Raw genomic sequence first — 12,063 nt, forward strand, 5'->3', positions numbered from 1 at the left:
GCTTGCCCTCTGCTTTCCCAGTGTGTAGCGCTCACTCCGTGAGTCCGGCACAAGCCAGACCGTACGGCAGAGAGCCGCCCTCCCTGCGCCCACAGCAAAGCGATGCCAGCAGGTATAAAGGGAATGAGTCGGGGATGGACGAGTGTTACCATCCTGTGCCATAAAACTTGTCCCCTTGCCTGTCTCCTCCGTGCACAGCCCTCCTTACAGACAAGGTGAAAAGGTTTTCTCTTTGCTTTTAGTTTCAGCGCTGTCAGAGCAGCGCAGGGGCTGGCAGCAGGGGCCGGGGGGCCCCCGCCGCCCCACTGTGTCCGAGGAGCCGAGGCTCCCGCCCTTCTCTTCTCGTGCCAGGACTGCACCCTGCGGGACTGCCCGTTGGGGAATGCCCTGGCATTTCTCCCTCCCGGGAGCCACCCATCTCCCCCACGGAGCACCTGGAGGCATCGCATCTGGCGGGGCTGCAGGGTGGGGACCCTGCGGTGGCGTGCTCTCAGCCTGATACCCCGGCACTCCCTTATCCTCACTCTGCAGTCGCTTCTTGTTTCTTCCAGGAAACATTTAAGCGATGGAATGAAACTTTCATTGGCTTGAATCACCTATCGTTTACCCTGATGTAAATCATAAGGAACTCGAAGTTGAGAATGTGAAGCTGGCATGAAGGCAGAAGGTGGTGTTTCAGAGCGCGTTTTGCACACAGAGGCACGCTGGCTTTGCCCTGCTCCATGTGAGCCGAGGGCTTGTGGCTGGAGCTGGCACTGGCCTGCCCGACCCTGCCAGGGGCTGCCCGACCTGGCCACCACGCAGCCCCCATCCTGCTCAGGGAAGGCAGAGCAAGCTCCTGGCACCCCTGAGGGTACGGTCATAGCTGGATCCCAGAGCTTGTCACAGCATCTGTCTGCTACAGATAACTGCAGCTGCATCGCCTAATGTACATTTGTACTCAATGTCCTTTAGGAGTGAGCTGTCTGCTCCTGCTCACTCTTCTAGGGACATTTCCTCCTTTCTCGTATGTCTTCCATAGCTGCTGTTCTTCTCAAGTTAAGGTGGTGGTTGGTAGGCAGCCCCGCGGGTCAGCAGAGCAGTGTGTTCGCAATGGCTGACAAGGGAAAGCACGTTCTCCCCTTCCCACACAGAGACCCGCGCTGCCCGTCCCGTGGCGTGACCTGACCGCGTCCTTCTGGCTCTTGCAGAATTTGCCGTTTCACTCGTGGAGAAGATGCAGGCTCAGGAAATCCTGCGGAGCCTGCGGCTCCCCGAGTTTGACGACCTCAGCCAGTTTTTCCGCAACCTGCCGGCCACGGCGCTGGTGGGCATCGGTGCCTTCGCGGCCGTCGTCGCCTACTGGTTTGCCAGCCGGCCCAGGGCCGTGAAGCCACCCTGCGACCTGCGGATGCAGTCGGAGGAAGTCGAGGTGAGGCCAGGGGCACGCCGGACGGGAGAGGCTGGGTTTCACACGAGGTTTGCGTGCATGGAAATGGCCGCAGGGGATGCCAGGAGGTGCTTTTGTTCGTTTTGAGGCTCCCCAAAAATCAGTCGTGTAATGCGCTATGCCAGGGATCACTTCACTTCTTAATTCACCGTTTTCTGTAAACTGGAAAACTAAAATACAGCCCGTTAATTTATTCTCTTAGATTTTCAGTAATATTTTGGTCTTAGCTTTGCTTAACCATCCATGACCGAAAATTGCAGGAGCTGCTGTTGCACGGGAGAAACCACTGAAAGGCAACAGCTGATAAGATCAAATCAGCTGGCACTTCTTGTGCATGCCCATTACTGAGTGCTGCTGCAAACTTTGTAGTAATAAGAAAAAGTAGACCCGAATCCATGCTTAGATGCTGAGGAGTTATTAATTTTCCTGCTTGCAAAAGGTTTTAAAGTTTAATGAAGCTGCTCCATTTTAAAGAGCAGAAATATTTCTGAAAATTGTTTCTACTTAAATTAATATCTGAAAGAGTGATGAGAATTTAAAGCCTTTTGTGATGTCCCCTGTAAAACCTTATTGTCTTTAATTCCAACAACTTCTTAAAAGGGCGGGAGGAATTTACATTTTTCGAGACAGTTCTCCCCTGTGGTTAGGGCTTTAGTGAGACTTTCTTCTGGCTCACAGCGCAGTCCCGGTCCGGTCACTCTCGCCCTGCCTGCCTCCCCTTGCCCACTCCTAAAACACCCCTGAACCCACGCACTGGGTTCTGGAGTCTGGCCTCTGCTTTAGTCTGTCCTTGGTCTAGATGTCCTCGAGAAGGTGCATGTGGTGCCAGTGCTGGGGACCTGTGGAGCCCAGAGCAGTCGCTCCCCCCAGGATGTCCCCACTCCGTTAGTTGCAGATTTATAATTCCTCCTCAAATCTCCTTGGGAAATATCAACCATCTCCTGTTGGCAACGAGCTGGGTCAAGTGGTTGTCTCTGGGCAGGTGGTTCTCCATGTTACTGGGGTGCTGAGGTGGACATCCCACCTCTCCTGTCCCTTTGGGAGTTGGGGCAGGAACATGGTGGTGGCTGGAGAGGTCCCTCCGGCAGTTGGGGAGCGTGCTGCTTTATGGTTCGGGGTTTCCCCATCTCCCGCCCGTCGGGCAGTGCTGATGGCTGTGTCACATCATGTCACGTCGTGTCGCACAGGGCCTGGCCGGGGCGCGCCGGTCGGTGATCGGGGACAGCCCGCAGCTGCTGACGCACTACTACGACGACGCCAGGACCATGTACGAGGTCTTCAGGAGGGGATTCAGCATCTCCGGTGAGAGCACGGTGATGAGGAGGCCTGGGAGCAGAGGTGGGGAGGGGTGGAGGACCAGATGATGTAGAGGCCCAAACGGGGTGGGAGGCTGAAAGGCTTAGGGAAGCTCAGAGAGTGTAGAGGCTGAAGGAGCATGGGAGACCATAAAAGTGTGGGAGGCCCAAATGGTGTAGAGGTTCATTTGGACTCAAAGGCCAAAGGAGTGTGGGAGGCCCAAAAAGGAGTGTGGGAATGTGGGAAGCCACAAAGTTGTAGAAGTCAAGGGAGTGAGAGGCTGAAAGAATGGGGGAGGCACAAATAGTGGAGAGGCTGAAAAAGTGTAGGAGGCACAAAGAGCGCAGAAGCACAAAGAACGTGGGAAGCTGAAGGAGATACGATTGCTGAAGGAGAGAGGGAGGCTGAAACAGTATGGGAGGCCAAAAAAGTGCAGAGGCCCAGAGAGCGTAGAGCCCAAGAGAGTGTGGGAGGCCCAAAAACTATAAAGGACTGTTTGGAAGTGGGAAGCCAAAAGAGTTTAGAGGCCAAAAAGCTGTGGGAGGACCAAGAAGAGTGAGAGGACCCACAAGTGTTGAGGCCCAAAAGTGTGGAAGGCCTGATAAGAGTAGAGGTCGAAAAGGTGTAGGAGGCCACATGAGTGTTGAGGCCCAACAAGCGGGAGGCTGAAAAGGTGTGGGAGGCCGATGAGGTGTAGAGGATGAAAAAGGTGTTGGGAGGCCGACAAAAGGAGCAGGAGGCCGACAAGGTGTAGAGGCTGAAAAAGGTGTTGGGAGGCAGATGAGGTGTGGGAGGCTGATGAAGTGTAGAGGCTTATAGAGGTGTGGGAGGCTCGATAAAGGTGAGGAAGCTGATGAGTAGTAGTGGCTCAGGCTGAAAAGCTGTAGAGGCCGAAGAGGTTTGGGAGGCCAATGAGGTGTAGAGGCTAAAAAATGTGTTGGAGGCCAGTGAGGTGTGGGAAGCTGATAAAGGCATGGGAGGCCAAAGAGGTGTGGGAGGCCCATCGAGAGTTTAAAGGCCCAAGGAGTATAGAGTCCCCCAACCTGTAGGAGGGCCAAGGACTGTAGCGGCCCAGAAAGTGTGAGGCCGAAAAGGTAGGAGAGGTCAAAAGAGTGTATGAGGCCAAAATATTGTGGGAGTATGAAAAGGGGTGGGAGGCCCATTGAGGGTGTGGGAGGATGAAAACGTATGGGTGGCTAAAGAAGTGAAAAGGTCCAAAAAGTGTGGGAATCCACGAAAGTGTGGAGGGTCAAATGAGTGTAGCGACCCAAAGAGTGGGGTGTGAGAAGGAGAAAGTGATTGAGAGGACCACAGAGTGGGAGGCCCAGCTGGTGTGAGAGGCCCAGCAAGTGGATGTCTCAGAGAATGGGGGACCCAAAGAGTTGGAGGCTGATAGGGTGGAAAAAAAAATGAAGGGAGACCTAGAGATGGAGGCCCAGAGAGTGGGAGGCCTGAGGGGCAGAGACCAGGAGAGAGGGAGATCCAGAGAGTGGGAGGTCCAAGGAGTGGCCCAGCGAGGGGCAGGGTGGATCCTGCAGCCTGTGCTGCCTGTGGTGGCGCGGGCACTGCTTTTGGAGCTTGGGGGTTATAATTAAAATTAGGGTTATCATTTGCAACATGCATTATTTTGCCCTTAACGCCATTGAATTTTACCGTGCAGTTTCTTAGTACCACGAGATCTTTTTGCTGCCACTGGCAGACAGCTTAACGTCCTGAATTTTGCAGCGTTGGCAAAGTTCATCATACATTATTCATTTCCAGAACATTGCTTTTGGAGCTTGGGGGTTATAATTAAAATTAGGGTTATCATTTGCAACATGCATTATTTTGCCCTTAACGCCATTGAATTTTACCGTGCAGTTTCTTAGTACCACGAGATCTTTTTGCTGCCACTGGCAGACAGCTTAACGTCCTGAATTTTGCAGCGTTGGCAAAGTTCATCATACATTATTCATTTCCAGAACATTTATGAATACATTAAACGTGACTGATCCAGGCATAGAACTGTGGAACCCAACAGAGCTCTTCCTCCGCTGCAAACACTGGTACTTATTTCTGCTTGTTGCTGCCTTTTCATCAGTAACTCATCCAGCTTACCTTTTATTGCACAACAGGGCAGGGTAAGGGACTCTGCTAAAAGCTGTTAGAAAAGCTGAGTGTGGTGTATCAGTCCATCGCCCTTACCCCACGATCGATGGTACCATCAAAGAGCTCTCACACACTTGTGAGACATCGTTTCCCACTCCAAAAAGCCACGATGACTCTACCCTGCTGTATCATAACTATTTCTGTGTCCACTGCTTACGACGTCCCGCCTTGTTGGATACACCAATTTCATTGTCAGATTATTATTTTCGATACCACCAAAAGCCTCAGTGGAATTGCAAATATTCCACCCCGCAGGACAGGGGTAAATAAATAACTCAATAGGCGTATGGAGGGATGGATCTTGTGCAGGTAAGTACAGTTAGCACATTAATTAAACTTCTCAAATATTCCTCCCGTCATGTAGTGCTGCGTATTGTCTTACCCTCCTCCAGAGTAGGCTGTGCTAAAAATAGCAGTTTTCACTTCGAAGTGCTTAAATCAAAAGGCAGCAAAAGCGGTGGGAGCCGGTGTTTGGGATGAGAGCCCTCATCAGACACTAATGCTCACGCTGCCTTCGGAGAAGTATCTTTTAATGAGGCTGTTCAGGGGCAAACGGCTGCTGTCCCCTCTGCAGCTCAGGGAGGGGGATTGATGCGTCTGTTTGGGAGATCCCAGCAGCCCGTCTCCCATTAACAGCACTCGTGTGTTTAATTTGGTTGGGCTTGCTGTGAGCTCTGCCCCAGGAGCAAGAGCCGACCCCGATAACAACGGATTTACTGCTTGAGGGCTCTGCTGCATCCCCGCAGCGCGGTACTGGGCAGCGCGTTAACTCCTAGCACTGCCCCCGTAACTTCTCATCTCTGCTTGTGTCTTCCAGAAAACGGCCCCTGCCTGGGGTTCAGGAAGCCCAAGCAGCCCTACCAGTGGCTGTCCTACAAGGAGGTGAGCTGGAAATGACACCCCGTGTAGAGCCCGCTCCCCCAGCCTCTCACCCTGCCCGGCAGAAGAAGGGGTCTTGAGGCGCCCGTCGGTCACACGCACGTGCTAGACCAGGAGGTTGTTAACGCGCCATGTTTCCCCAGCTGGGCACATCCCGGCATTGTACAGGCGTGTTGGCTTTTAGGGACCAGTTCAATGCCGTTAGCCTGCTCCTGACAGTGGCACTGACACGCTCAAAGCCGTGGGGCATTGCCAACTGGAGGTCAACTGCTAGTCAACTGCTAATGGCTTGTGATAACACAAAAAATTGATAGCAAATACAATAATTTGAGAGCCTCCCTGTAAAAGCTTTGCTTAGTTTGATATTGCTTGTATTTCTCTCTTTTATGTATTTTTTTTCTCTCCAAATTCCAGGTGGCTGAAAGAGCAGAAGCTCTGGGTTCAGGGCTTCTTCAGCAGGGCTGCAAGGCATCCACGAAGCAGTTCATTGGGGTCTTTGCTCAAAACCGTCCAGAGGTGAGATTTTAAGTTCAACTTCATGCTGTATTAATAATGTTCCTGACTTGTGAGCTTGCTTTATGCTTGAAGCTTGTTGTCAAGTGTGTTAAATCTGCTTCCACCGCCCCCTTCTCACCTTCATGCTTTGATGTCCTCCTGCAGTGGATCATTTCTGAGCTGGCTTGCTACACCTACTCCATGGTGGTGGTTCCCCTCTATGACACCTTAGGTCCTGGAGCCATTCGTTACATCGTCAACACAGGTAAAATTAAAATTGATGTAATTTTCTCAGCAGTTTTGTTGCTCAGAATGGTTCATCTTCTTCTGCTTTCCAAAAGATGGGTGATTTTACTCACTGAGTGTCTTGAAGTCACTTAGAGAGGTTTCTGGGGAGCTGTGTGTCCCCATGTTGGGTCAGGGCTGCCTCTGCTGCATTTCCCACGTGCCCAGGCCTGCACAGACATGGATGGGGCTGCTCTGACAGTGGGAATTACTTCAGGGCCACCTTGTTTGGCTGCTTTTCTTCCAGCTGACATTTCCACAGTCATTTGTGACAAACCTGAAAAAGCCAGAATACTCCTTGACCACGTGGAGAGGAAAGAAACGCCAGGTCTGAGCTCCATCATCCTGATGGACCCATTTGAGAAAGAACTGATTGAGAGAGGGAGTCGCTGTGGGGTTCGCATCCAGACCATGCAGGAGGTGGAGGTAAGTTTGCTCTCCCTCTCTTTTTACTACATTTTGTAGTTTCTGTAAAAAGACAGTAAAATATACAGGGACTTGTGAACTACGTGGCAGGTTCAGTGTCTGGAGAGCACAAAAGAGCAGCTTGTGGCTGTTAATATTGATGCATGGCTCAGTGCAGTTGCCTCTTAAGTGTTATTCCTTGTTGATAGGAGCCAACATTTCAATCCTTCCTGCTCAAATAAGATATAGCTGCTAAGCCTGGAAAGGAGGGTTGCTGTTCGAGACACTGTGCTCCTACATCTGAGCCTACAGCCTTACACTTTCATGAAGCAGCCTGGATCCAGCTCAATCCACCCAAGCACTACTTGAAATCCAAGGATGACATTGCAGTTGATGCAAGAAACTTTGGATAGAAAAGATGACCTAAGTGTTAGCCACAAATTTTTCTGCTCTAGCTCACACTCTCCCTTAGTGGTTTGCAGATCATTAGCAAGTGGGTTACACCACAGGAATTAAAGTGGAAATAATTTTTTGTTACTTTAATCTCTTTCAGGACTGTGGCCTTGAGAGTCGACATGTGCCTGTGGTGAGTGTTGGCATGCTGCTTTTCCCACTTAAAATTGCAGCTGACTATGTTACATTTATTTCACTGACAAAAGAAGGAAGGGTTTGCTCTGGGCAGAAGGAGGCGTGCCCCGTGAGCCTCTCCACGTGGGAGGCAGTGCAGGAGCCCGGGGACAGTCCATACCATTCACTGGAGATATGTAGTATTTGCTTCGTACCCTCCGCTTGGGACACTTATCTGAGATAGTTCATCCTTGCTGAACATGTTAACGGGACAGTAATTAAATGCCATTGTTACGCCAGACTAATTCCGCTACCTTACCCAGGTGGCACCGGGGGAACGTGTATGCACCCTTGGCTTTCCGGTGGGGTTTCTATAGCTCAGAAACGCTACTTAGCAGTATTTCTCTGGGATACTTTTGGAAAATTGCATTGATATTTTTCACCAGCTGCTCATACTCGTGCAAAACTTTCAAAAGCAGCCTCTGATTTTCAGGCCGCTTATTTATTCATTCGTGACCTGAAATAGCACACACATGCAGTGGTGCTGAGAATACAGAGATACTACTGGAAATGGGAGCAATCAACAGCTTCGGAAAGTTGTCCCCTCTTGTGGATAACCACACGTTTCCAGAATTTATCTGGAAATCAGTAAATTACCTCAAGTTTTCCCACACACCTACAGGTATAGATGGTGTCTTTGAAAATACTAACTGCAAGACAAATATTCCATCAAAGTCGTCTTACACTAAGGCATGCCCTTAATGCAGCTGGAACAAAACATAAGGGAGGAATAGAGTCTGCATCAACTGAAGAAACCTGATAAAAAGAGTTTTATGATGGTCTTTTATATTTGCCAAGGGGAATGAAAGCTTTTTATGGCAGAGCTGAAATATAATTGATTTGATCTTTAAGTTTGTACAATGACAACAGTCTACTATTGAGCCTTCTGCCTTTGATTGACGTGATTTTCTTATTCTCCTTGTGTATTTCTAGCCTCCTCGACCAGAAGATCTATCAATTGTCTGTTTTACTAGTGGCACTACAGGTAAAAGAGGCGGCATTTTAATCTCAAAATGTTAGAAGAGATTATCAAATTAATTACTAATACCACCTCAATATGTGCAAACTTGCTGTTATACTGATATGGCAATGATATTTCTATGCATTTTGAATATTTAAGAATATATATGTGTATACATTTCTGTAGATTGCAAATTAAAAATAATGATATATTTATTTTTCACTTGAATTCCCTGACATACATTTTGGCAGTGCGATTTTCCAGTTGTCTGGAAATCTGCCCATGTTTCTGCTTCCCATTTTGCAGTGTAGTTGTGAAGCGCTTGATTGATTAGTATTTAAACATGCAAATGTTTTTAAAAAAAAAAAAAAGAGATGCAGGTCCACAGCTTTCCATTCTCTGTATCCTAAGCACATCAATGTCCCCAGCCCCACCAACGTCCTCAGCACCTCTGTCTCCTCTGCAGCGTGCCCCAGCTTGCTTGTGTGTTGCCCACGTCCTTGGGTTGGCCCTGGGGCACCACGTGCTGGGACGAGCCCGGGCAGCCCACGCTGCCAGTACTCACGTGCCGCTGGCCCCTTTTTCTTGGAGAGGAGCAGCATCATTTTCCTGCCTGTTCTTAGCAGGCGCAGTGCTTTCTCCTCTCTCCAGACCCTGGTTTTCATACAGCTTGCCGGAATTTCCTACTCTGGAGAACTCAACCTCCATAACATCTCCCCAAAAGCTATACAGGCCGACAGCGCAGACGCATCAGGCGTGATTGCTTGGGAAACTGCTTTTACGCTTACCTGCAGGGAAGGACCATGCTCCAGGGACTGCTGGAGCAGCTCTTCCAGGTTCACCTGTGCTCTCAGGCTTGCCTAATGCTTGGTCCTACCCCAAAGCATCCTCGATTTGGTCTCCACTCATTTAGGCAGCAGAAGATGCCGCTTGACACCAGGCTGCCCTCCACGAAGGGAGTTGCTTGTGCTGCTCAGCCTGCAGAGTGCAAAGCCTGCAGAGTAGGCTGAGCAAGAAGGGACACCTTCATCTTCCACCTCCTGGAGAAGACTTGTACTGCAGATCAGGTAGGCAATTGCTTTATCAACTCCAAGTACAAACTCAGAATGTATTGAAAGGCTTTAGTTTTTTTTAACCTTTGTGCATCATTCTTAGTTTTGAGATCTGTGCACTTCGGAGTACCCAAGGCAGTGCACGGTGTGAAAGGAGCCTGTGACTCTGCTCTGTCTCAGCAGTGGAAATTCCTAAAAGGAAAAGATTGAACCCAGTGCAGGATACGGACATCACAGCCATGTACGCTGTGAGCACCAGCTGAGCCAGTGCAAAGTGGCCGGGCACAAATGGGAATTGTAGGAAACCAAAGGAGCCATGCCTGTGGATATGGTGCAGCACAATTTGTTTGTGCGGGTTTTAAAGTGCAGAGAAATTATTTTTTCAAGTCACATTTTTGTTGATATTTTTATTTCTAAATAAATTCTGAATAGAGAAGTGTTTTTTGATTTTCTTTTTTTATTTGCAAATGCAGTCATAGGCCAGTTTCTGATTTTGTGCTTTTTTTAGGAACATGTCTGAAGTTACAGAAATAGGACAACCAGGGAGCTCATTTGCTTTCTCCCACCCAAACCAGACATTTTAAATTCCGCGGGTTATCTGCAAACTAAACTCTCATAGAGCAGTGCTTTGTGAACCACCAGCCCATCCTCTGCTGCCGCAGGCCTTCGCACATCACTTTCTGGCTTTTCCAGCGGTTGCATCAACACTCTGGTCTGTTTTCAATGTTATGTTTTCATGTAAAAGGCCTGGCTTGTGTATAGCCCATGTCAGGATATTTTTAATGACCAGATTTAGAATTTTCTTCCAATGGCTATGTTCTCAAGCCTTTTTCAATTCTGAAGGGCTCCAAATATTTTTGTATGGTGTGAAACGAATCTTCGCTATAGAGTTTGTAACCTGGAAATTGTAGAATTGGAAAAAATTTTAGCTGTTTAAAAAAAAAAAACAAAAAACAAAACCAGAAGTGGACTTTAACGTGTGCTTTTCTTTGATAGGATCAGCTGTCTAAATGCCTCCACAGGCTGAAGGGAGAGACTGAGATTGCTGATCACAAGACCAACTTTTATTTTGTACCAAGAAATCATCGGCACTCATAAAGGGGCCAAAGGCACACAGATGTCCCCAGACCATCAGGATACAATTTTTCATGCTGGCTACTCCAGAGAAGCAAACTGTCATTTCCTCAAGGATCCGCCTGTAATCAGTTGGATAAAAATTGCTTCCCATCGGTTTCTCACAGCCTGCAGGTGCACAGCCCTGACTCCCGGAGGCTCCCAGGGTGAGGAAAGCGCTTACATCCCAAAATGCTGCCAGATCGCACCACCGAGTTAGTGCTGGAGCTGCTACTTGAACGACCCATTTAGCGAAAAAGGTTCTTCTGTTGCTTATGAGAATTTTCAAACCAGCTTGGCACTGAGATAAGGAGAAATTGCCATAGCTGAGCTATTAACTGATGGGGATCGCAGTGCACCCATTTCTGTAACAGGACACTCACAAGGTGTCTGTTACGAGGAATTTCAAACGTGAGAGCAGTGTTACAGATCTGGCACTGATTTTTTTCTAAAAAGAAAAGCAGTATCACTGCCAACCTTTCTCTTGAAGTGGTAATTCTGGGAAAGGGTTCGTAGCAAGGGGCACCTGTTTTCCGGGTTAACTCTTAAAACAGAAGAACTAAAGAAGGTCAAAATTTACCAAAAAGCTCCAGCTCCCCTGTGGCAGCATGGTTTGTTCTGGATTTCTCCTGAAGAAGGTTGTCCTGGCTCTAACGCTGCTGCTCTGCTTTGACACCGTTAACACCGCAGCCTGTCCGGGATGCTGAACCTGCTGCGGGCAGGACGTGGGGGAAGGAGCCAGGACGTTCACACCGCTTCCAGGCGTGTCATGGTGATTTGAGCAGAGGTACTGAATTTGCATTAAAAAAAAAAAACAAAAAACCAACAGAGGTGGAGTAAGTAAATGAGTCTGAGGTCTCAAAGTATCTGAGTAATCTTCCAAAAAAGTCTGAAGAGCTGTGTCAAGGCGCAGGAGCCAGATCTGCTGCTGGTATAGCCGGAGGGTGCAGTTTTGAATTTCCAAACCAGTACTGAGCACGTCCTTTCCACCGGCGCGTGACCTGCGGGGCTGCCGACGTGGAGACACGTGCAACGCTGCGGGAGTACGGCTACTTGTAGAAGTGCAGGGGCTGAGCACGCATATTTGGCTAGGCACAACTAAAATAACACGAGCGACTTCTGGGTGGTTGGCACGTATTTACAACTGACATGGGTTCATGGAGTTTTCTTGAGGTCTGGATCCCCGTGTGCACCCAGCTGTGAAAATAAGTGCCTCGAAACAAAACCTGCCTGGCTGAGCTGGTGCCTGCAAGCCCGTCTGTACAGCATGTTAGGACAGGAGCAGTTGTGGTTGGCAAAGACGTCTGCCCTAGCTTCACCTCTGAGCTTCGGAGGGGGACGAATGTAAGCAAGACCAAAATAGCTCCTGTGCA

At 49.1% G+C, this 12,063-nt stretch overlaps 1 protein-coding gene across 4 annotated transcripts in view; it reads left to right on the forward strand.

Moving 5' to 3' along the window:
• The first annotated feature begins 1,196 nt into the window (after positions 1-1,196).
• ACSL6 (acyl-CoA synthetase long-chain family member 6) overlaps positions 1,197-12,063 on the forward strand; it is a 28,900-nt gene continuing 18,033 nt past the window's right edge. For 2 of the 4 annotated variants that reach the window (XM_009587164.1, XM_009586424.1), the window contains exons 1-8: positions 1,197-1,411; positions 2,617-2,731; positions 5,691-5,755; positions 6,167-6,268; positions 6,413-6,512; positions 6,780-6,958; positions 7,491-7,523; positions 8,498-8,549. In XM_009587164.1, coding sequence (XP_009585459.1) covers positions 1,217-1,411; positions 2,617-2,731; positions 5,691-5,755; positions 6,167-6,268; positions 6,413-6,512; positions 6,780-6,958; positions 7,491-7,523; positions 8,498-8,549 — 841 coding nt within the window. In that variant the 5' untranslated portion in view covers positions 1,197-1,216. The remainder of the gene's footprint in view (positions 1,412-2,616; positions 2,732-5,690; positions 5,756-6,166; positions 6,269-6,412; positions 6,513-6,779; positions 6,959-7,490; positions 7,524-8,497; positions 8,550-12,063) is intronic. The other 2 variants (XM_009572399.1, XM_009587894.1) reach the window with 2 other exon arrangements.

Source organism: Fulmarus glacialis, unplaced genomic scaffold (assembly GCF_000690835.1).
Source record: "Fulmarus glacialis isolate BGI_N327 unplaced genomic scaffold, ASM69083v1 scaffold760, whole genome shotgun sequence".
Lineage (NCBI taxonomy): Eukaryota > Metazoa > Chordata > Aves > Procellariiformes > Procellariidae > Fulmarus > Fulmarus glacialis.